The 25,567-nt window shown below is 36.3% G+C and overlaps 1 protein-coding gene and 1 long non-coding RNA gene across 2 annotated transcripts in view; one reads left to right on the top strand and one right to left on the bottom strand.

Moving 5' to 3' along the window:
• The window catches only part of LOC114160481 (uncharacterized), a 41,526-nt gene that overhangs the window by 9,055 nt on the left and 6,904 nt on the right, over positions 1-25,567 (top strand). Inside the window, exon 3 of the long non-coding RNA XR_003598775.1 lies at positions 25,005-25,075. This is a non-coding gene — a long non-coding RNA (uncharacterized LOC114160481). The remainder of the gene's footprint in view (positions 1-25,004; positions 25,076-25,567) is intronic.
• Positions 952-21,879, bottom strand: hs3st2 (heparan sulfate (glucosamine) 3-O-sulfotransferase 2). The gene is made up of 2 exons (XM_028043081.1): positions 20,959-21,879; positions 952-2,505 (listed from the first exon to the last, which is right to left on the bottom strand). The coding sequence occupies exons 1-2, from the start codon at positions 21,453-21,455 to the stop codon at positions 1,887-1,889; spliced, it is 1,116 nt and encodes a 371-aa protein (XP_027898882.1). The 5' UTR covers positions 21,456-21,879; the 3' UTR covers positions 952-1,886.

Below are 25,567 nucleotides of genomic sequence, written 5' to 3'. Positions count from 1 at the left end.
AGTCTTTCAAGTCAAGTCATTCAGTAATTTATGAAGCCAATATATGCTTTTCTAAAGAATTTGCATGGGTAGGCTGGAAGGCTGACATTGATGAAACAAAAACAACAAAAAGGTCCTAAACTCTGCCCTTTAGACCTGAGGTGACTAAGCCTGGTCTTGTCGAGCTACTATCCCGCATCTGTTGGATACATTTATTCTCCAATAGTGTATATCAATTGACGGAAATCCCTAAGCATGTCATTTAGCTTTGCAGAGGCCTGGTAACAAAGTTTTAACAACTCTCTATGACTGGACTTGGGCATCCCTGGTCTATACCTGCTTGTCACTGCAGGGGGACTGGTGCCTGTTTCCAGCAGACACTGGGAAAGATTTCAAAATCCATTTTTTTGAATTGTTGCCCTCAGCTCTTCTTCTTTAGCTGGAGGGATTGTCAGGCTTTACAGCTGTTCTCTCTGAATAAGTAGGCTGGCTGTTCTCTGTCACAGTCTATCATGCAAAGGTTCTGGGTTCTGCTCTCTACAGCAGAAGCACAGAGACAAAAACAAGACTTAATTTAAGATTATACTGGATGTGTACAAAACAAAAAGTAACAATTAATGGAAATCAATTTCGCAACCAAACTTTAACTGAGTTGATCCATGCTTTGTTATTTTAATTAGGCTTTCACTTAGTGCTGGGTTAGTGTATTTTCTTGTGTCTGGATGTCATTTTTCCAATCTCTCTCTTAAAACTTTATGCTGAGTTAATCCTAACCAGCTCACAGAAGTCACTCTGTCATGATCTCGTCAGGCAGAAAGGAGGAGTTACATATGTTCTTTGCTTGTTATTATTCTCGTTTTTGTTTAAGTATCAGAAAGCAGAGTTTCAAAAAAAAAAAAAATCGAGATATTTTAGTGCTCTAAGCGAGATCGGTGACTGAGTTTTAAACTAGTAGAACAATATCATTAATTTGACATTTTATTTATTGGCACAGACATAAATAAAAGTCTACATCATAGCAACTTTGCAGTCATAGTATTCAGACATTTTTTAACAGTCATGACCAGAGTGTGATTTATAAAATTGCGGAAATGTGTGTAAGATGTTAGATTTCTGAAAATTTGGTCTTATACTTAAAAAGACACCATAACATGTGTCTTTTCCATGCACCCTTACTGAAAAAAAAAATATTGCCAATAAATGTTTTTGGTATTTAGGACTTTTATTTTGATGATCACAATAGGAATACAAACACAGAAAAAGTCCACCAAATTCAAACATATATATAAAAGTTAAAGCAGATCTTTAATTAATTTGTTGTTTCTCACTGTATTTTTCAATTCTGTTTTCCACACTTTATGTCTGCAATAAAAACAAGTTTAACTGCAGAAAAACTGACTTATTTTATTATTCATCTGACATTTTGAGGCAACTTCATGTGGAGTGCTCATTTTAATAGTAACTACAGCAGAGGTAGTTACTATTAGTTACTCATTATTTTTTTCAGAGGAAATAATGAATAAATAAGGAATCTGGATAATAAATATTTAAGCTCCGTCATGGTTGTATGGATGGTGACAGCAAATGGTGGGACAGCTTTGTGACGTTATTTGGTAAATAAGTTGATCCATTAAAATAGATTAAAAATATTTAATTGGTATGCTGATAGGAAGAAAAATTGTTTGGTATATATTTTATGTATCAATAAATAAATTACACTTCTCCCCAGATGACCCACAGGATAAACCCATATTTATAGATTTATATTCTTAATACCACTTATTGGATCATAGTATGAACTCTGTTTATTACTCAGTTAAATATATTTTAAAGGTATTGTCAGTTAACTTGTTTTCAGAGGTAGGCATTTTTATAAACTGTTCTCTCTCTTTTTGTTTAAAGTACATTCAATCCCACTTGAAATCTTGTCCCACAGTCTCATAGAATTTGATGTTAAAAGGTCTATAAAACTCCTGCAGCTGCTCTATGACCTCCTGCTCAATCTGTACATGAGTCCTGCCCTTGGATTTGCCGAGGCATCGAGGTTGGCTGCTGCTTTCGGGCTTCTTTAAACAGGGGAAACCTTTGGTTCGGTTGAAGTAGAAGTGCTTGTCCGTGATTATCCGTTTCAGCCCTAGAAAGTCCTGGACACGACCCATTTCCCCCGCTGGGTCCGTTATCAGCCGCTCACCGCTCACAAAATGCATCTGTGACAGTCGAAAATACTGCAGCCAGTTTTCCAGGTGAAGAATATACATTCCAATTCGAATGGCGTTCCAAGATGTGTCCACAAGACCTAAACTTTGGTTTTTGAAGGCTAACTCTTCGAATGTGGGAATGTCGGGCTTCTTAGATAGAGTCTGAGTATAGTCAGAGATAGCTCTGGTGACAGGGTTTCGTACCACAACAATCAGCTTAGTATCATGAGACATGCTGGAGATGCGGTGAGGTGCCTCTCTGGTCACAAAATAGCTGGGAGTCTTCTCTAGCGTTATCTGGCTGTCGAGTGTGCGTGGCATCAGTCCCCTAGAGAGAGAGAGAGAGAGAAAAAAAATGTGAATAAGTTGGAAAGAGCTTTTTTTCCCTTCTCAGAACATTTCAAAATGCTTTTCTTTTTCTTTCATCGGGGAAATGGAACATAAAAACAGCACCTGTAACTTTATGCATATTAGAAAAGTTACAAAAAATAATAATAGGCTACAAAACTGAAGAGACAGCTACTAATATCACAATGTACAGTTGGTATTAGAAGTCAAAGTCAAGAAAAAAAAATTAAGCCTTCTTGCTTTGACCAAAATGTACACTTATAAAATATGTGGTCAACAAAATTACATGGCATCCTACTAAATATATTAAAAATGTGACAAAATGCATAAAAGTTTAGTATGCCAGAGCAAATTAATGTTGACTATATGAAAGGTGTAAATTGTACACCTTGACGTTGGTTTTATTTTATGAAGCCGTAAACATGCTCATAATAATTATACTGCTTTTATGAAGTCATGCCAGGTCAGCAGTCCCTCATCATGACATAGGGGAGTTTGTACAATCAGTCTTCAATTTCATCCTAAGATTGTTCATAGGAGCTTTACATTGAGCTGCTATTACATTGTTTATCTGTTTTTTTTTTTATTAATGTTGGCTTATTTCAAATGTATTTCATGTGACTAATTGTAAAAAATAAGGGCATTTTGTAAAATAATCTTGTCTAGTAGAATGTGCAATTTATAAGTCAACCCTGTTTTTTATGAGTGATCAAAAACATTTTAAGCTACTTCAAGCATTTGGGAAGCCAAAGTGCATCTTCATTAGTGAGGACAAAGCTTTCGCATTGCTTAACATGAGATAAGGTAACATTATTATGAGGACACTGCTGCAAACTTGGAAAATTGCATAAAATACTGGTCTGAAGTTTAGAGTGCAAAAACAGGGATTCAGAGAATCACTTTCAGAACTTTCTGACTCCGAGGAACTGCCTTAGATAAATGGATGACAAGTTTTACTCTCGGCCCGGGTCTTGCGTCACCCTTAAATGAGCTAAACTAGATGTCTGCACTTCCAGTTCTGTCTGTCACATTTCTAATATCACATTTGTTCAACCTAGCATCAAGATTCTCTCTTCAGCAAAGCACTATCTATTTTCGTCTGGCACTGTCCTTCAATATTTGGCGGCTGTCACAACTGCATAATGTTCTGATTATTCCAATTCAATCAAATGTATGCTGATGGTTTTCTTCTGAGCATGGATAAGAGAACGAAAAGATCTTGCATACATTTTTTTCATGTCTTAGAGTTGAAACTATTCATCATTCAGGTTGGTAAATTCATATGCTTTGCTAAAGTATTTACAACAAATTGAAAATTAATGCAAATAAAATGAAGACAATAACTTGTTTTACATTTTAAACCTATAAAATAAAGCTATATGTGAGTCTCAGATTTGCTGTTGAGTTAAAACACAAAAACATCCAAATTTTGGATGAATTTTCAGATACTCAACAGTGACAGGTCAGGTTGTATAATCAAAACATGCATCACAATTACCATCATCATACTGCACCAATAATGGGTCTGCAAGCTTCAGGTAAATGACTGCATTTGTCATGTTCATCAAGGAGAGGTTTCCGTCCAGCTGTAATACTTCATTTTGCTTTGGCACTTTGGTCAATAAAAATTGATTAATAACCAAATGTGTCTAACAGTTTGGAGACCAAATGCTTCATTTACCATTTAGAGACCAGCCATATATTCATAATTCTGTTTTCTCCAGACAGTAATGTGACTCAGTTGCATCATTCAGCCCAGAAACTCAGCAATTTAGGAGAAATAGTCTCATGAGTTCTTTTGAAACTGGTTTTTAGGTGAATGACATCAGAAGATACAATGTCTAAATTTCTATAGTTACTCTTACAAAATGCAGAGCAGTTTCTTGATTTTAGGTACATTACGACACAGTGCTGATGATAAATAGCACACTTTCTTTATTATTACCAGAGAAAGGGTTCGATTAAAACCTAACCTTTCTCAGAGCTTTCTCTCTCAAGGTAGGGGTAGCCATAGGTTACCGCTAAAGTCTTGGAAATATTGATCCATTTAGTTTTATTTATGATCCCCGAGTTGTTGGCTTGGGTGCCTCAGGGCCACCGGGGAACTATTAATCTTTTATGAGAACGACACCTTTCCTAACAAACAGCTTTGCTACACACGTAGATGCATGCACACCCCCACACACTAGACTTAAAAAAAAAAGAGTTGCAGCTATATCCAAGATGCTGGATAATCTTCAGAGCCCTTATTTCCGCTGAAGGAAGGATCTTTGATTTCTGACTTGTCAGTTCCATGCATTTTTACTATCTTTAGAAAAAAAAAAGATCTGTATGTACTGGTTCAAAACTGCAACTTGTCATATTAGAACTCTGAACTGACAACACTCACAGTGAAAGTTCACAAACGCTTTTCAAGATACTACTGCAAGCTGGATTCATGACAGATACAACTCTTGTCTGTTGACCACATTTCCGAGCATGTCGCATCATTTACATGAAGATGTGAGACATTCAGTAAAAAACAAACAAACAAAAAAATAATAATCAATCTGTAGAATAATTCACAAAGATATATTTCATTCAGGTTTGCTATTTTGTTTAAATACAAACTACAAAGGTGAGCCTGTCCATCAGATAAAGTTGCAGTAGCTAACTTGTCTGGAGTTAATGATTTTTACAGCTGTTCTGTTTGTTTACTCCCAGGGAGTCTTAGTGCCTGATAGATTAAATGACTGCCACACAGAAGATATAAAACACTGATGGAGCTGATAGAACAGACAAACACATTTCAAGGTGAAAAGCCAGTGAGAAATAACTAGATTTTTTTGTAATATAGAAAGCCACTTATTGTTTTTCTTCTAGATACCAGTGCTCTGTTTATATTATTGTGATCAATGCAAGAGTTGAAAGTAGATAATATCGTCAAGGCATTTGTCAAAGTCATTCCCTGGTAAAAAATTAATTTGCATTTGGTAATAAGAAGCAAAGCACATTTTGAAAGACGTTAATGTATTCATTGCACATTTGGAATCAAAATGCATCTGGATTCCATCTGGAGGCGGTCTGACTCATTTTGACAGGATGGTCTCAAGCTGAATCTGTCAAAGTTGGTAAATTTTCTTAAGAAAAGGCAAATTTTAATATATACATATAATTGTTGCCTAGCAATAGAAGGTCAATGATGTTTTCTCCCACCATCCAAAATCATTCATAAAATGTTAACTGGCCATTTAAAACTGGCAAGTTACAACCAATGATAGGTTTGACTGGTGGACTCTTAAGCAGCCACATCTGGAAACTCATAGCGTTTGAATAAATGTTCCCATCAACAACCAACAGCATGTGAGCTTTCATAAATGCAGTCATAATTACAGTGAGAAGAAATGTGAAAAGGAGCTCACAGCGGTTGATATACAGTGCTACTTATAAAATTTGGGTTGGAAAGGAAATAAAGGAGTCTTTATTTCCTTTATTTAACCAGGTAAACCCCATTGAGATCTGGATCTCATTTTCAAGAGGGACCTGGGCAGAAGTCTGCAATACACAGCAACCTGGTTACAAAATAAAACTAATTAATAGATATGCACAAGTGTAAATCAATAGAAAACAATTTAAAAGCAGTGACACTGTTTAATAGAATCTCATTGCCTCTTTTTAAGAACCGCTCGAAGTAAATCCATTGAAATCAGTTCTGACATCTTGAGTTCAGATTGGAGCTCATTCCAGGCTGAAGGAGCCATCACACTGAATGCTTGCTTCACCTTTTCAGTTCGAACACTTGGAACTTGCAAAAGAAAAATGTTATTTACAGTGTAAAGATGGAAAAACATTAATGTCATTTGACGGCTTCTTGGTTTGCTAACGTGTTACTCTTGGCTAAAGTCCAGTGCTTTGTTCTGTGTTTGGAACATCACCACAACCTGTTCAATGTGCGTTCATGGAAGAAACAGAGTGCCAAAAAAGCATCTTGTAGAGGTAGTATTTCGTCTTCATGCCAGCTAATGGCACAGCCAGAGCCCGTCTATTATCATTACATCACACTCTTGAGCTGCCTCAGCTGCCATGGTACTTCCAGAAAACACAATGACTCAGCCAGGGTGCATCGAATTGAAAATGGTCTTGTGACATCACATAACTTTCACCATTGGTAGCTAGGGCAGCTGTTACTACTGACTAAGACTATGGCAAATCCAGGCTTTAACGCCACATAAAGTATAACATCTATGTGTGATAAGGATACAGTTCCAGTATTTAGGAGTAGGCATTTTAGTTAGATAACTTTGCTATTTTCACATTTATTTGGGAAGTTTATCGCTGAAGTTCTTTTTCACCTTGGTTTAATATGATGGTGTGAAAATTACTTTTCTCCCCACAATTATTACTGTTTCACATGCTTGGGCCAGCTTATACCATGGCGGTGTTCTGGAATGGAAAATTAGTTTACGATGAGGAAAACTCAGAGTGGCCTCAAGTTATTACTGATGTGCATGAATGTGAGTGGAACTGACTTTCTTACAACTCTGAAACAAACAATGCTGTTTCATTCAAGAGGAACCTCAAGTGAGTTCAGTTCAGTCTCAGTATTAACTCTGATGTAATGGATAGTGAACAAAAGATGTTCCCTGTTGCATCCTTGTCGATACCAAATCTTGGTTTGACTATATTGCCTTTGTCTTTGTTTTAAAAGTGTAAAAGTTAAAAGTGTAAGCTGAGGGCATATATACAACTGTAAACTAATAGACTAAACTGATCATTTTACTTATTTAAAGATTTTATGGGCAGAATATACAACCGAGACAACCAAAAAAGGGCTTAATTATTAATAGTTCTGTGATTTCTAACTTCTCAATCCATCATACATATAAGTTGCCACAAGATGTCATAAATTTGCAAGATTGATGATTTAGAAGTTAGCTTAATTGTTAACACAGAATGTATATGAACAGAAATTTAGTAAGCAATTCACACTTGCTTTGGCATTTACATAAGATGCCAAACACCATGTTACTCATCTGGGGCAATGACATTATCGGGATGTCAACTGGTGAATTACTGTACTTTGCAACAGGTATGGAGGTACAGAGTACATGTGTATAAATGAGAGGAGGAGCACATGTGGAACGGTGATCCTTACAGGGAGTAGAAGTGAAGGTTCAGGACTTTAAGTGGCCCAGAGCAACAGAGTGTGTGGAAAAGAGGTGGAGAAGCGTGTGTATGGGTGGAATGGGTGGAGGAATGTGTCAGGTGTGATGTCATGAAAGGGTATCAGCAAGAATAAAAGGAAAGGTGAACAAGACAGTAGTGAGACCAGCAATGTTGTTTGATTTAGAGACAGTGCAAATGAGGAAACGCTATGAGGCAGAACTGGAGGGTACAGAGTTCAAGATGTTGAGGTTCTCTCTGAGAGTAACAAGGATGTGTAAGATCAGGCATGAGCACATCAGAGGGACAGCAGGTGTTTTGATTATTTGCAGATAAAGTCAGACAAGCCAAACTGAGATAGTTTAGACGGTTTCAGATGAGAGGCAGTGATTATATCACATGCTGAGTTTGGAACTACCATGGCAGGAAGCCGAGAGTTTGACCAAAAAAGAGATTTAAAGATGTGTGGAAAGATTACATGAAGTTACTTAGCGTGAGAGTTTGTTGTATTATTGGATGCCTGTAAACAAAGTCGATTTGATGTTGCAATCCATGTAAAGGCAAAAACAATGCTTTGCTTTTTATTCAGACAAATTATAACGACTGAATGAGAGCCGGTTCCTTTAGGAAGTGTCAGTCTAGTTCAGAATGTTTAGGTGGTGAACTATGAACATGAATGAATTATTTTTTGAACATGTACACTAAATTTAAAGCTTCTTTTTGCTAAGGGTAAGCTAGCACAAAACTGGTGTTTGCATATCTAAATATTTTGCATGTCCGGTAGTCAATTCACTCGTTATTTGAATGGTTAAAAACAATTAAAATTCAGCTAGATCTAAAAGCATGGATAAATAGAGCACCGTCATTAAAGATACTAAAAGCATTATGTCCACTAATATTTCATCTGCCAGTTTTTTTTTAAAGGATTAGTTATGTGTAACCACAGGAAAGGAGAAGATGGTGCAATCAAGTGATCAAAGAGGACCAGTCCGTATTTTTGTATTGAAATCAGGGATGCTTTCATGTCAGTGGGAGCAGTCTGGGGCGATGGGTTCCATGTTGTATTGCTGTAATGTTAATGAGGAACACTGAAGGGTGCCTTTAATATCTACAAAATCTTTTTTGATCTGGTATTTGTAGTGAAGCCTCATGTTCAGGTTCATTTGTCTAGTTTTAACTAAATTAGCATTCACAACTCACATGGCTTTGTGTGACTGACTTTATTAGATGTTTAAGAACTAACAAAGTTTATCACTTGAAGTGGTGCACATAAAAACAGTAAATTAAATGACAAAAATGCATTGCACGGCCCCATTTAATGTCTGCTGGTTATTGAGATAGCCAGAGTCAGTGGGAGAACATGTTATACCTGAGGCAGATTTCTAAATCAACCATCAGAAATGTACTTTTTTCTTTTTTTTTTCTTTCACTACGCCCTCAAGAAATTAATAACGCTGCACATGCTATCTGAAATGAAAAGATAAAACTGAGTTCCAAGTTTCTTGGCTCTTAGATAATTATAAGCAATTAGAAAACCCACATAGGTATACCCAAAGACTTGCTCCAAGGGTTACTAAAGTTTATAGAAGTTGGAAACACTTGAAATGAAATGAGAAAACCTGTCTTTCTGCCTTGACAAATGGGAAAACTCGTTCACACTCACGTGTCCAGACACACATCTTGATTAACAGACATTTCAGAGAAGTGCCTCGATTGATTACAGCCGTCTCACTCAGAATCAACAGCAAATTTCTTGGGGGTAATTTACAATCTTCTTCACGATTCTTGGCCAAACTTTAAGTCAGGATGCATTACAGACTCGGCCCTGACATTTTAATCCCTCTGGGAAAATGAACTCAAGTGTGAAAGATCTGCTCGATACTGTAAATGAAACCTTCTACTAAGGAACATGGTTGAAAGCTAATTTGTGCAGGATCCTTTACCACTGCAATCGATGTCGTAACTGCAGATTTTTTTTTTTCTACTTTTTTCAAACCTAAGCAAAGAACAATTAAAGAAAAGTAACAACTGAATCTGTGTAATACCAACAGGCAGCCACTACAAATGGTCTGCTGAAAGATAAAGAACTCTAAAAGATAGAAAAATACTGTTCTTTTCATTGCATTTTTGATCAGAGTCTCTTTACACTAGGACAGTGCTATATTAGTGTTGATGTTGAATCGTTTTATTTCTTTGTGTGTTTTATGCATCTTATACTGCTGGAATTTTTCCCTTTTAAAGTAAGTTGAGAAATTAATTTATCGTTTTTATTGTGAATATCTTTGGTCAGTGAAGATTGACAAAATGACTGTTACTGCTTGATATGAAAATATATTTTTTAAAATGTGTAAAATAAATGCTTTCCTGCAGCTTTTTTGTCTTATTTTTGTTGAAGTCATAGTAGTCTTTGCCTCTCATTACCTCCCATAATGAAATATTTTCCCTGGAGGCCTTGGTTTTTAGGTTGAAATCAAGTTTCTACAAGAAGAAAATACTCTGCTTTCTCTCCTCATGACTGCATATCACTTACTCTGGTAAAGTCAAGCTAGTAAAAAAGCTAAATCTGCCTAATCTTGACATGTAATATATTAATTAACTATGTACCTAAAGCAAATGTATTTATTATTTTCTTTTTCCAGACCAGTAATATCTGAATTTTCTGGTTTTCTCTTCCGCCCTTGAAAAAAGAAAGTATTTACACTTTATTTCAATTTAAAATGAATACCAAGAACCAATGGTCACTTGTACAGGCTTTGTTAATTTCTACTTCAATTAATAAGAAAATATAAGTGCGACATTAAATCTAGAACTATTAACCCGAGGAAAGAGACTGCTTACTCTATTCCAGACAGGTGTATACTGCTGAAAAACCTCTTTCTCTTAAGAACAGTGCAGTCTCATCAGTGATGCACTTTTTCTGAACATGTAAAGGTCAACTTTGACTTATCTCTTTGTGCACAATCAATAAATTTGAATTTATAGCAGCAATACCAAAATGATTTGATCTTAAAACGTAGTTTTACATGGTGTCAGTTTAAGAAAGGTTCTCTCTGCTGTTTTCAGCATAACTTGTACATGTCCTGGTGACCATCTAGAGGCAAAACAATCAGAACTGGTAATCTAGAAAACAAGAACCTTTTCAGGTGCTTTTCGTTGAGCTTCATGCATAAAAAATATACATGCTTAAATGGCAACTCCAAATTTTCTTTCAACCCCCACTTATGCTTCACTTACACTTTTTCTGTATTTGTTTTTCTTCCCTCTCTGTTCTGGACTTTACATAAGTTCCCATAATTAGACTTCCTTTACTTTCAACCTTCCATCTTCAATCATGCGTGCATTTTGCTCCTATAAATTCACATTTTATGACTAAACTTTATTGAGTGCAAATGTTATGCAAACATTGATCACCAGATGCACCCTGGTTGGTTAATCACAAAGATTTCTATGGGCAGTGGGCTGTTACTTAATGCCACTTGCCTCTCATGGGACAAAAGCTTAATGTTTGCCATTAAAAAGTTTTGATAATGAACTTTACCCATTAAACAATATTCATTACATTCCATGGTTGTCTGCTCTCTGGGGCAATTTAGCAACAAAACATCAGCACAATAACTTTTAAAGACAAATTCCCCTGGGTTCATATTACCAAAGTACACAATAACATAAAGAGAACTAATGGCATCGGTTTGCACTTTATTTGGAATACAGTTATAAGAAGTAATGAAGTATCAAATCTTAGAATTCAGCGAGTAAGGATTTAAGTAAGTGGAATTTGAAAACCATGTTTTTAAAACAAGCACAACAATTCTTTTTTGTTGTTTCATTTTAAATTGTAAGCTATTAAAGTAAAATTTTATTTCCTGATAATACTGCTTATGTTATTCATATGATCACACAGATTTGACAATAAGTAAATGTTTGATTTCTGTATGATTTTCATTCTTAATCAAGATAACAGTTCAAACTATTAATCATGACGTCTCATGAAAAGGGAGTTTCAAACAAAGATGGACAACCTGCTGTCCAAACCTACTGACAGTATCCATAACACAGATTCACAGAGCAGAGAAAATGTTCTTGAGCTGGATGACTCTCATGATGTCTGTGGCACCGTACTTCCTAAAAATGGCATCGCCCTCTCTCCTGATATGACAGCATAAATCTTCACTGCTGTGGCCGCTCCATTATTAAACTATCACTCACTTTGATTACAGATGTGATATCTGATCATTAATCAAAAGTAACAGAAACCTGCCACCTCCAAAAGTCTATTAGGAGTTAACAGTCCAGCAGTGCAGGTGATTACAGCAATCCTGCGCCCATTTCAGCTCAGTGAGGAACAGAGGTGAATGGCAATTTAGCATCACGGGAGCCACACATCTATTTCTCTAATTTAATTGGAGAGAAATTGGCTAAAAATAAAAGGCAGAATGAGCCTGATGTTTCAAGGGACTTTCTTTTTGTCATCAGAAAGCTTCTTAGTCAGATACGTAAATCAAAAATTTGACAAAGCAGTGATGGAGAGGCACAAAAGTAAAAAAAGAAAATGAGAAAAAAATCTACATTGAACGAGATCCTATTTAACTGCTGTCATTTCAACTTAGGACTCTCCTCAAATAAGAATTACTCATGGTTTGGCCTGCAAAGGGAAATGACTGACACTTGCTCTCCTTTAGCAATAACACGTTCAATTGAACTGAGCTCTGAGCTGTCACATTAACATGTGTCAAGGCAAAATATCCACAGACACTGAAGTAGAGAAGCCTTTGAAATCCAAACATTTACAAATGAGTGTTAGTGCTTCTTCTGAGACTTTTCTTTATCTTTTTAATAATACAGAACACATAAGATCATGGCCAAAGCGAGAATATTCTACTGGGTGAAAATGCCATTAATTTTTCAACAGTTTTTAGAATTTTGTGGTGACTAACGTTAGGCTGAAAACACAGCTTAATTTTTCTCATTATTCTAATGGTGTCAGTCAGTGATAGTCATGACAACTTGCCTTGTAAAACCCTCTTCTCTTTAGTTTTGGAATTTTGTGTGCAGCTTTACTGCAGCATCTTAGCCGATACAAATGGAAAGATAAACACAGAAAAGCCTTCAGCAGCTCTTTCAGGTTTTATAGTAAAGCCTCCAGCAATGTGACAGTCAAGGATATTTATATATAGGGCGCAGACAAATTGCATATCTTTAGAACATTTCATTCTCGGATGGTGGAAAAGTACAAAAGAGAGCAGAAAGTTGAGGCAGAGGAGGAACAACTCAGACAGGATTTGATCCTTGGTCAATAGACATGCACTGAGTCTGACAAGAGGGGAAGGTTAACAAGCTGAAGATCTCCCAAAGGGGACTAAGAATGCCAAAGTACTAAATATATCCACAGAGACATTGTCTGTAAAGGTATGTTCTTTTATATTTCTGTGACCAAACAGAAACAGCTTGAAATTAACCTGAAGCTGTTAAATACATGAATAAACATGCATTAATGTATACCATCAATACCTAACACTTACAAGAAACATTTAATCTACATATAAGTAGGAAAGTAATAACAATATTCTCTCAAGTTTAAAGAAGACAGTCAGACAAAAATAACATCTAAGCAAGCAATAATGGGGATGAAAATCACTTGTTGATGTCCAGCGACAATAGGAAACAGATTAAATTCACAACATTTTTTAGAGCCACATTACCCCATTTGCTGTCCCAAATGTGCACACATCAGCTTGGGGAAAATTAGGGTTAAGTGCCTTGCCCAGGGCATGTCAACATGTGGCAGAAGGAAGCTGAAATCAAGCCAAACACTATTTGATTTCAAAGCAACTGCTCTGCCCAAAATGCCATTGTTGCCCCAGAATTGGCAGACTCAAGATAATAGAAAAGCTACAAAAAATGTCTTGTTATTTGTAGAATCCAATCACTGAGACCAAAACCTTGAAGCAGATGGTAAATCAAAGACAACTATATAAGGTGCAACTCCATAACCCAAGACTGAGGTTAGAGTTTGCACAGGCTCACCAAAATTAGATACTGTAATACCAATTTTAGAAAAACTGTACTTGGTCCCACAAGTCTCAATTTAAGCTGCAACGTTCAGAATTTGGTGTAAAAACATGAATGTTTTTCACGATGATGTGAGGGGATAGTTTTTAGCACAGTTTTGACCCCTAGTGGGGAATAAAAGGGTGGCACAAAGTTTGATGTTACTTTTTTCTGTATTCACTTAAAAATAAACGTGGCTTACAATGAGATACACATCAGTATATGAAGATTAGTGACATATATCGCCTAAAGAAAGAATAATTAGGCCCGAGCAGCAAAGCGCTGCGAAGGCCTATCGTTTTTCACTTTATTACTTTCTGCTACTAAAATAATATATTGGTTATCACCATTCTAATACTGTTATCTATAACATTCATTTACATTCTGATACACTGAGGTATAAAGAGAACAGTTTTGTGTCTTGTCAGTGTTTCAAATCAGATGTAAGCTGAAGTGGAAAACACCCATGTAGCATAAATACCTACAGAATGTAACAAAAAGGTTTTAGTTAAACGTGCTCGTTGTGCAGAAAATTCCTTTTTGTCATTCTGCTTTTTAGTGTCTAACAAGCTTATATTAGCTGGTTAATTGAATTGGTTTATCTGCCCAGACAGCGAATCCGCAGTATGCTGCTCAACAGATGTATTACCTTAAATATCAGTAATAGCTCATGCTCTTTTAATTTTAATCCACAACTTCCCAGCTAGTCCAATTTCCTTCTTCTGAACACGAGAAATGTGCATGAATGTCAGGAAATGTACTGAAACATTTAAAGGGGAAGCAGGACAGGCAAACTCTGCTTTCTGTAGCTTTAGAAAACTCTGGTCATGTAGACATCAATGTAATCTAAAAATCACAAAAAGGACTTTATAATACAGGAATCTTAAGAGGGTATGTTTTTGAAACCATAACTTTTTGAACTACTAACTTCATAGGCAGAAATGCATTATGAAACTACAGTGCATGAAATAAATGCAGTGGTTAGGCATTAATAGATTCACCTTCAGGATTTTTCTGTGGACTGTAGCTACTCCAATTATTTGCAGAAAATCTACCAATTTTTTCTATAGAGCATAACAAAAATATTCGGGGACAAAAATGTCGCTAGAAAAGCAGAAACACATGTAGCAGCAATACTATTTGACACACTATTAGCTGGTGTTTGCAAAGCAGCCAATGCAGAAGCACCATTAATTTCCCTTGCTGTACCAACAAAAAGGAAAATAAAGAAGACTAGGTGTTAGCTTCTCCTGTAGCACTAAGATTGTTTCTGCTGTTCATTTAATGTTTATACGGTGTTTATACTATTAAAGCAGTCAATATTTGCATCTACTTTTCCAAGTCCACACAAATACACTATGCAGCTTTACTAGAAAATTACTGAGAGCATAAGTCCAACACATGTTAATATTAATCTGGCATGATAGCATTGCAAGATTTATCTATGACTGCTTCTATTTTATTTTGACATAATACAGCTGCTTTTCAGTGTGCAATTTTGTCCTTAGCACTTAGCTCAGTTCAGTTATTATTACATTATCTTGGGATCTAAAGCTCCTGCACCACTCAAGCTAGTTGCCGACATATAGGTTCAAACTGGCTACTTTAACTAGGGGGGGGTGTACAAGGGTGCAGGCATTAAATAATGAGCAGCAGGTCTCAGTCTTGAATCTTTGGAAAAATGTCTTATGAGTTGTTTTGTAATTAATGGTAACAAGTGCATGTCGAAGACTGGAATGGAGTGAAGACAGCTCATTAATAATGCAGAGTTATGTCTCACCATCGCTCACTCTATAATGTGCGGTTTTCTACGCTAACTGAGAACCAATCAGCTTTCTATCCTCATCAACCTTCTGATGGTACTGTTCCAGAGCACCCTGCCTCCCCAAGCCAATTAATGTGGACGTTTGGAATATTTGCAGCTGCATCCTCTCATACAATTTCGACACTTCTCTAAGAAGTAACTGCAAGTGCTATAGACTTCTGTAAAATCAATAGAGCTGAGATGCCCTTTTAAGTCTTGATGGTGTATGGCAATGTGTTTTTGTTTGATCTTTATGATTCTGCAGAGAATGGAAAAAGCAGAGGGAAAAGAGTAAGGAAATTGGTGGCAGAGGAATGTCTTTTTCATCAGGTCCTTTATCGTTGTGTGAATACCCGCACACAAAATAAATGAGGCCATGCGTGTGTTCTCTTCAGGAGCCACGGTAATGAACACTGCACCATTTTTCTTCTGAGCCTAAATGGTCTGTCACATGCTTAATGTAACAAGACAGACTGTGCAGAATAACTGGACAGTACACTGAAACTCTAGGCGAGTTAATTTGGTGTTCCAGTTTGTAGATTTCTGCCTGACTCTAAAGGACACATACAGTACATTGATGTATATTGAAAATCATAACGGACTCACTTTGAGTTGGTAAGATTAAGATTACGGTGATGGTTACTTGGTATTTGGAAGATGGTGGCAGAAATGTGTGAAAAAGGCAAAATGTGAATAATTTCTCCAGCATTTTGTATAATACTCCATTCAAAATTATTTATTTGATCAAGGACATCAACAAGGCAACATAAAATTAATTAGTCATTGTCTCTTGGAACTGAGTAGATGGTGAATACCATCAAATATGTCTGAAGAAAAGATTTGCTACACAGAAGAAATGGGTGTAAAAAGTCACAATTTAATGTTTTTCTGAACAGAAAAAAAACAAAAAACTAACCAGACTGGAATATTAAAAAAAATAAGATTTTTACTTTTATGTTACAGGTTAAAGGTGCAAAACACAACTGTAAAGACAGCTGCTGAGTATTTTTTCAATATTTCATAATTCTGTGGAACCAGTGCTACTAAAAATACTCTCCAGGCCAAGCTGCCTCTGAAACACTATATTTTAAGGGAGACATGACTATGGACACAGTTTTTACGACGGATCCTTGTTGTAACCTTGAGAGTGGAACATCATTCTAGAGGGAACCTAAACTGGCTGCAGTGCAGCTGCTACAGACGAAAATCATGTTAAAAGAAGGTTACACAGTAAAAACAATTGCATATTTTAAAAATTAAGCATTTTCAAAATACCTAGTGTCCACATAGTATAGTAAATGAAAATAACTCTTAAATAAATACGTTATAGCTGCAATTTCTCAAATTATAATTGTTGTGCAACAGTGCTTGTTATGGCTTTTGTGGGCACACCGTTTAATTTGACCAACATATTACCCAGCAAACACAAGCATTAATGTGCATGGTTACATTCAGCTGTCTTAAAAAATAATCTAAATAAAGAACAGTTGTGTTTTTTGTATATGTGTATACAATATATATATATATATATATATATATATATATATATATATATATATTTAAATGTTGGTGCTTTGTTTGCATTCTCCTCTGTTATCACCAATAGTTAACTTACCAACAATAAAAAGATATCTAACTCTTATTTTCTGAGTTGCAACCAGAGTTGCACTGAGAAGTAGTTAGTATCATGAGATGAGCTGATGTGCAGTTCCACCAGGTGTTTGCTAATTGCTACTGGCTAGTTTGAAGGAACTGAGGGGGGCAGGGTGCTCTGTGAGACGGAAGCTCAGAAACTCGGAAACTGCAGCTCAGAGAAGGAGTTGTGTCTCGAAGGTGGCGCTAGGTCCAACCAGGGATCCTGAAACAATCAAAGTAACACTCCAGGTATGTTCTTGTTGAGGGACTAAAAACAAACACAAAAAGTTGATTTTACATAATATTACCCCTTTAAACTACAACGATTTTACATGTTATCTATGAATTTCTGCGTGTTTTATAAGGTATGCAAAATTTACTCAAGAAAGATGTATAATTTGACATATACACTGCAACCACTCAGTCTGACATTAACAGTTCAGTAAACTGGATTTTACAACAGGTTGTCATTTGTGTTGCAACATCAAAGATAGTACTGTGTTTTTGTAGGTCCAGTAGTTGGTTTAATATTAACTCAGATGAACATGTTGAGCCAGCAGCTTCATTGAAAGTTATTCGAAGGAGCAACATGGACATTGTTCATGTGGGAAATAGTAGGCAAACCTGTCAAAGATTGGTCAAAGAGAAGTTTTAGTCATCTAAACATTCTCTTGTGAAGGTTTAGATGACTAACACCTATCAATATGGCTTCATTTTGCAAAATCACCTAAGTGGGGGTGACTAATGTGGACGATTTATTCACTTTTCTACAAACTTATTAAGACATCTTCCTGCTGCACATAATAGATGTATGACTAATGATAACCTCTTTTATACTATGTTGTTTTCTTCATAAATCAACAACAAACTTATCAAACACTGCTTAAAAAGAGTAAGTGGTCCACTATAATAAGAAAAGCCACTCATTAACTCAAAGGAAAAAAGAAATGTATATTGAGCAGGGAATTATTTTAGAGAGACAAACTATTCAGTCTTATTCTTGACAGAATAAGACTGCTTATGGTTTGTGTACATACACAAACCATAAGCAACTGTAAGCAACTTGTCAGGTTTACAATTCCCTGCATCAGACTTCTGTCACACAAGTAGCTGATAATAAAAACTAAATTGAAAGAATAGTTTGCTAACAGTTGAAATGGTTCCTGTTTGTCACTTTTCAGGGCAGAAACAGTCAATTTAATGCCAGAATGCCCCTCATATAAAAAAATGGACCAATAATGAAGGAAATATGAGGTTCGATAAAAGCTGAAACTTTACTTCTTTTATGTACAGTGACAACAATGTTCCACTCTATCACACCGCTGTGCCTTTTGAACTTGATGATTCCCCTGTTGGTGTTTGTCTCTATTGCCTTGTTAATGTACAAGCATCTCTAAGTTTAGAAAAGCTTTACATTTCTCCAACCCTTTTGTGTCTGTAGCAGATACACAAGCAAATGTGTTGTTAGTTCGTCTACCAATCCTGAATGCATTGGTGCAATTTGTTTTCCCACAGTAATGTAGGCTGCAAATGGTTTCTTTAACCATCAAAGAGACTGGTTAAAGAAACCAGTCTCTTTGATGGCTGGTTTTTGCAAAATGCATTTTGTACTGCTGATCTGACAATAAAAGTTTAAACAGTTTGTGTCCTGGATGTGTGGGGTCTGCAGTCACGTTAGCTGCTCTCTTCCAGTCCCTGTATAAGTCCTGGGTGGAGGAAAGGTCGACCATGATGGTTCTATCTGCAGACATAATTGTTACAGTTTAGACCTGTTGTCTTTTATGGATGAGTAGCAGCAGAAAAAATTACATATGACTACCTAGAATATCCAGCAATTGATCTATGCATCCATTGCCAATTCATCCTGATGGGTTGAAGGGGAGGACAGGCTGGTGTCACCAGTGGTCACCCTGGATTTGTTGCTGAAACCAATCCAGGTTTTTGTAACATGTGTTTCTACCTTATTTATGCTGTCTGTTCTTGAATAGTTACCACTATTATAATCATTTCAGATGAACACATTGTGTTGTACAAGTACAACACAATGTGGGAGCTGTAGAAGTTCAACTAGGGACAGCTAAAGTGCCTGATTATCAACAGGTCTGCTTGTTTGCATCCATTAGTAATATGCATTTTTCTGCTGCTTTGGCCAGTATTAAAATGAGCTGGACGAGTCTGTGTTCATTGTGCAATTTTGAAATGCCACCCACAAAACTAGATTGCAGCAATTTCTGCCTTGTATTTAGTTAATTGTCCGGATACTAGTTAAGATTCATGTCAGAAATGCCAGAAATTCCTTAACAACACGAACATGACAGAATACCCACAGACCAAATGTTATTTTGGTCTGTGGGTTATTTATTTGATTATGTTAAGAGTGAAATCTATTCATATTAGCATATAAATACTTTGGTATCTGTACAAAATATGCACGTGTGTGTCATTCTGACACAACATAAACTCCCTGAATTTTAGAGCACAAGTCCACATTTTTTCTTCTTACTAGAAACCTTGTTCCTATTTTCCTCTATGGTGTGTGTGTAAACTAATTAATTAAAAACGTGCTCTCTTCAGGTTCAAGAGCTGGTGTGTCTCAGGATTTCAGAATATCATAGAAGTGTAATCAAATTATTTCTGTAATTTGATTGCTGCAATATTAAATAGATTCATCACACATGAAGTAACACTTGTCAACTGTTTGGTACTAGAAATGTTGATGATTACGGCCTACAGCCAATGAAAACCTCAAATTATGTTTTTCAATAATATTTAAAACTACAGGAAACAATTAACAATATTTTATGATACCAAAATGTTTATTCACTTGAGAATGTGTCTGGAGCTTCACAGTAAATCCACTCAATACTTGGTCAGGAATGTTTTAACATAAGTTACTGCATCAATATCATGTAGCATAAGAACAAGCAGATTGTGACTCTGCTAAGATGTTAAGGAAGCTATAGTTTCCTAGGCTCTTCAGGTGGTCTAGATTTTTAGATCTGATGTCTCTCAATCTCCACTTGAAAACACTCCACAGTTTCTCTGTTGGGTTTATTTCAAGGGTTTACATCCCAAATCATCACTGACATTGGAAACTTCACACTGGACCTAAACCAACTTGAATTATGTGCTTCTTCACTCTTCCTCCTGATTCTGGGACCGTAATTACTTAATTTTAAAAAATCCTTTCACCTGAAATGAAGACTGTACTACAGAGCAACATTCTCGTCCTTTTTGTGCTTAGCCCAGGTAAAATGCTTATGACATTGCCCCTCACTCTGGAGGAGCTATCCCTGGTGGATGCACATGTTCTTGTAACCAGATAATGATCAATGATATGCTATCTACATGCAAAACAAGAAGAAAAGTACATGTAGCTGAGGATCTGATTTTTTGTACTTTATCATCTCCATATGTAAAAAGCCAAAATGAGCATATTTGGTCTGGGTGAAGCATGGAAGGCACATTGGGGGATACTTTAGTCAGCTGTGACACTGGATTAAAATTAACTGCACCATCCTAACTTAACCTTCAGGACATAAAGCTCTGCTGACTTAACACAGCAATATTGAACTTTGCCATATGTATGTGTGACTGAGGAACTTTGTGTCTGATGTGAGTTCCATGGCTTTTGGAGTGGAGAACGATTTAAAAATGTTGGAAGTGCCTTTAAGTTTGCTTTGCAGATGGAGCATTTGGAATTATAATCAGACCATAAAAGCATGTAAGACTAAAGACAAAGAAAAAACAGAACATGTGCAGAAAGACTAAATTGTTCACATTTCATTTTCAAATTTTTCTCACCTGTACCAATCCAGCCCTCTGTCGTAGTTTCTGTCAAAAAAGTGCGGTTCTGTTCCGAGTGCGCGCACATCTGGATGTATCCGGATGAACTCCAGCACCGCCCTGGTTCCCCCTTTCTTTACGCCTACTATTAACGCATTGGGCAGCTTCTTGTTCCCATATTTTTGCGCAACACTCATATTTTTAAAATTCGCATCTGTCCCGTGAGCACCAGGCGGACCTTGCGCTTTGCTCTGGTCCCGGGGATCACTGGATCCTCGCTGAAAAGCCGACCTGACATTCAGCGAAGCACAATTGTCCAGCTTCCCAAGAAGTTTCTTCCCTCCTGCGTTTTTGCTCGGCGGGCAGCGTTTCCCGTCGTAAGTCTGGTTTGTCATGACTGCGCCGCGATAGAAAATAATATTGTAGCATAAGTACGCACAGGATAGGGACAAAGTAAATATGAAGGCGAATCTAGCGCTGACTCTATTCGCAGATGTGAGGAGCCTTTGCGCCATGTCTCCATGGGTTCAAAGTGCTGCATGATTCTCCATCGGAGTTTTCCTCTCCAGTCGGTCTGCGGTGAGAACCTGGTGAGAAGTGGACAGATTCCAAAGTGAGACAGAGCAGCGCATGTGGACAAGGGTGGTTTTTCCCTGGCACCAGCTGTGAATTTGTCCTGCTGACTGATGAAGTGATTGAAAACTTGGATCCGCAGAGGAAATGGGGTCAGTCCTCATCGAAAGTAGCTCCCTTCGAAAAACCTGAGCAGAACCATCGGTCTTGAAACGCATAGCCTACGAGAGGAGATTTTTTTATGTTCATCATAATCCTCCTAGTCATCTTTTATGAGTGAGAAAAAAGGAAAAGATCGATTGCGGCTCAGTGCGCCCGAAACTCTCACAAGCGCAATCTTTCTGCGCGCCTCTGGGGGGATTTCAGTGCTCATCCCTCCTCTTTCTCTCATTCTGAAGTTGCGAAGTTATAGACACTCCCACCACCTAGTATAAATATTTAATCAACATTCTGACGTCACAATATCATAAATCTTTTGGCGTTCTCTTTTTTTTTTAAGAAACATGCCGATTTTCCTGAAAATATCTGGGCGTAGAGATTTTCCCATTGGGGCCAGAGTATACGTGATTAAAAGTGTAATAAACAAACGAGTTTAAAACACATCTGTGCTATCCCGCTATAAAAACGGTATGTGATGTTTGCACTTTCCTATGGCACAGCTTATAAACCTGGTAAAACTAACATTTTTTTAAATTCAACTTTGAGATGTAAATGTTTCCAATTTGTTTCCAATTTGTGTTGTAATTTAATTTCCGATATTTTACTACTATTATTAACTTTATATTATTTTCTACAGACCGTTAATTAGTAAAAACACCAATTTAACTTACCTGTGTCTGTCAAAAAAATCCGCAGACTAATATGTCATCTAATTTCTGCTGTGTAGCTTAATCCATGTTTGCTTTTCACATGAAACAGAATGATTCATCAAGCTTCAGAGGTATCCTCATGTTGATAAAAAAAAGTTTGACACACATGGGTATTACTAGCCTTAGAAAGTCAAGATCACATTTGATCTTCTGTTTTGCTATGATGCGAGGTGGATGCAGATTGGAATGCAAAGTTTTCAGCTCCTTTACTCCCGTGGTTAGGATTTAACTTTGAGAGAATATTAACTTCATTGACAGCACAGTGCCCTCTCTGCATTTTATTGGCAACTCTGGTTAACATAAAAAATAATATAAACTACAATAAAACCTTTAAAAAATTTGCTTTAGCTCTGTAACCTCGATTAATTTTTAAAAGAGAAAAGCTGATGCATATGGGATTCTTTTCTATTATATAAACCCATTTTACCAATAGAACATTTTTGGCCATGACGATAGATGGTGTGTCATGGAATGCATAATGTATAATGTGAAATACTTGCTAGATGTTTGTGTTGCAAGAAAAGCTCCTAATTTTTTTTAAAGTTGCGGTTCTCTGTGATAATTTCTACTGCAGGAAGTTTTTATGAGACATGACAGTTTCAGGGCAGCAAACTGACTCTCAAGCTTTGCTTTTTGTTCTCATTCCAGCAAAAGAAACCATATTCTATATTTAAAAATCATCCCATATATAAATCTAGTAGTGTTAAATAGATGCTACATAAGAAAAGCATTCAGCTAACTTTAAAAGTAGGTATCCTATTGTGCTGGACTCTGCTGTGTCCTAATTAGCATCACATTGCTAAACTGTCATTTGAGCGTGGTGCTACTGCCAGCTGGACTTTAGCTAAAACTCATGTTTCCTGCAGGGAAATTTGTCTTGGGTGATTCACACACGCTTTGAATTTTAGAGTTCTCATAAACCACAAAGAATAAGTAACCCTGCTAAGCAGTATGTATTATCATATTTCTTTTTCACGTCACTAATACAGCAAATTATATCAGTATGTTTCACTTCTCTTTACTTTATTACTGCTGAAAAAGAGTAGGATCACATTTGCACTGTGATTTAGGAGCCCAAAATCATTAAAATATTCCAGCCACTCTATATATAAAAAAATGACATTATGAGGATATATGTTAGAGGCATTATTTTAGGTCCAGTTTTGCAGATAAACTTGGAGAAATAAACAAATCTGAGGTGAGAAATGACAAGGCTCCAAATTCAAGGCAGACAGTTGAGTGTGTCACTTATGATTTACACTCAAAGATGGCTACATCTTTCTTATCAGTTTGATGGAAAGTCTGCCATCTAACAAAAAAAAGAAAACAGGTTAACTGAAAGACAATAAAATTTTGTGTGAAAAATAAACTGCCTTGACTATAATTCAACACATAAACTTACCAAAAATAAAAATGGTGGATTAAAGAAAAAGAAAAAGGATGGAAAGAACAAAACTGGGGAAAAAAATGTTTTTTCACTGGTGAAATTGTGAAAGTGCTTTATATAAGAACAGGAAGGAAAAGGAAATGTTAGTAAATTTAACTGCAACCAAGTCAAAGGCCAGATGCATATTGGTAATCTACTTTGCACATTAAAACATGTTTAATATATACATTGAATCACTCTCTATTTTGGAACATTCTGTCATGTTGGTTTCAATCACTTGCTGTTGATTTGAGATGAAACTGAAGAATTTGAATGTAGTTTTTTCACTCTGTGAACCTAAAAAGCACTAATAGTAGAAATTACCTGACAACACAAACCCACTGCCACATGTTTGATGTGGTTCACTGTTCTTTGGTTTGAATGGCTCATCCTTTAATAATTGTTTTTACTGTGGCCACAATGCTTAACTGTTGTCTCACATGATCACTTACAGATTTTAAATTAGCTTTATGGTGTCTACTTTCAAGAAGAGGCTTTATTTTTCAAATACATGTTCTGTCTCTGAGGGTGATATACTGGCTCAAATAGTTGAAACTAAAACTCAGCTGGGTCCTCCAATAGAACAGTGATCTAAAACATACGATAATGCTGATCTTGGAACGGATAAAGTAGTCCGAACTTCATTTGTATTGAAAATCCATTGACTATGCTAAGAAGGCAGGCCAGTGCCAGAAAACCATCCAATTTAATTAACTGTACTAATTCTGCCAAGAAAGTCTGTCAAAACTATCTCAAGAATTATGTCCAGAAGTGTGTTGATGGCTACAAAATGAGTGTGGTTAAGCTACAGTTTTCCAAGAAAAATTCAACCAAATAATAATCAGGGTCTAAGCACACATTAGTTCATGTCTAGATCAAAATCTCACAATGGTCACTGATATAATTTGTTGTTTACTAATATTAATATAGATCATTAAATCCACCCAAACCTAACACAAAAAAATCACTCTGGATAGCCCATAATTATATTGTTAAAGTGTCTTCTGCCACAGCATTTCATGTCAATGTACAGCTATACGATGGATTTCAGCATGCATTTATTTTAATAAAAAGAAGGATAGCATAGAATATCTGTTTTTGCAATGACATTGGAAAGAGCATAAAATATATTTCCTTTACTAGTTACACTGATGCTACCAGTTTGCCCATCATCTTTTATTTTCTGCCTTCCATAGTCTTCTCCTACCTCCTGTGTGTACTAGCTGCCGATCTGCACAGAAAAGACAAGATGAACAAAAGCCACGCAGTGAGTAAAGGCCGTTGAACAGCAGGTTACTGCTCTCCTTGTCAACCACAGTGTCAGATAATTGTTGCTGACATTTTGCTTTGTTTTTTTCCCCCTTTTTTATCCAAACTTGTCTGATGCATCTTTTCCCCTTTTTTCCTTCTTTTTTTTTTTTTACATAAACACAACACACAAGTTCAGAAATGTCATGTTCTTTGCTGTCTGGTGCGATATTCAATATTTGACAAAAATCAGCTAATTAGAGCACAGTTGGTTTTGACAGTGCTCAGCGGCTTCTCTAAACGTAAAGTCTAATCCCATTGCACAAGGGGAAAAGTCGAGATTCAGAAAATTGCTTTTCAGCAGGTGAATAAAAGACTCCTAATTATTAAGAAAAATGATAAAACTCTCAGTAGATATAACTTCCAAGAACAAAAAAATAATAATTTGAACTATTTTATAAAACAATTCTACATTTTGCGACAGAATCATTTAAAGGTAAAAAATACTCAC

This window comes from Xiphophorus couchianus, chromosome 16, assembly GCF_001444195.1.
Source record: "Xiphophorus couchianus chromosome 16, X_couchianus-1.0, whole genome shotgun sequence".
NCBI classification, from domain to species: Eukaryota; Metazoa; Chordata; class Actinopteri; order Cyprinodontiformes; family Poeciliidae; genus Xiphophorus; species Xiphophorus couchianus.
Note: the sequence above shows the minus strand (reverse complement) of the source record. Positions and strands in the feature narration are given on the sequence as shown.

Coding starts and splice junctions, on each gene's coding strand:
- hs3st2 (XM_028043081.1), bottom strand. CDS start 21,455: ATGGCGCAAAGGCTCCTCACATCTGCGAATAGAGTCAGCGCTAGATTC. Junction 2,506..20,958: donor AGAGGGCTGGATTGGTACAG/GTGAGAAAAATT, acceptor CTCTCTCTCTAG/GGGACTGATGCCACGCACAC.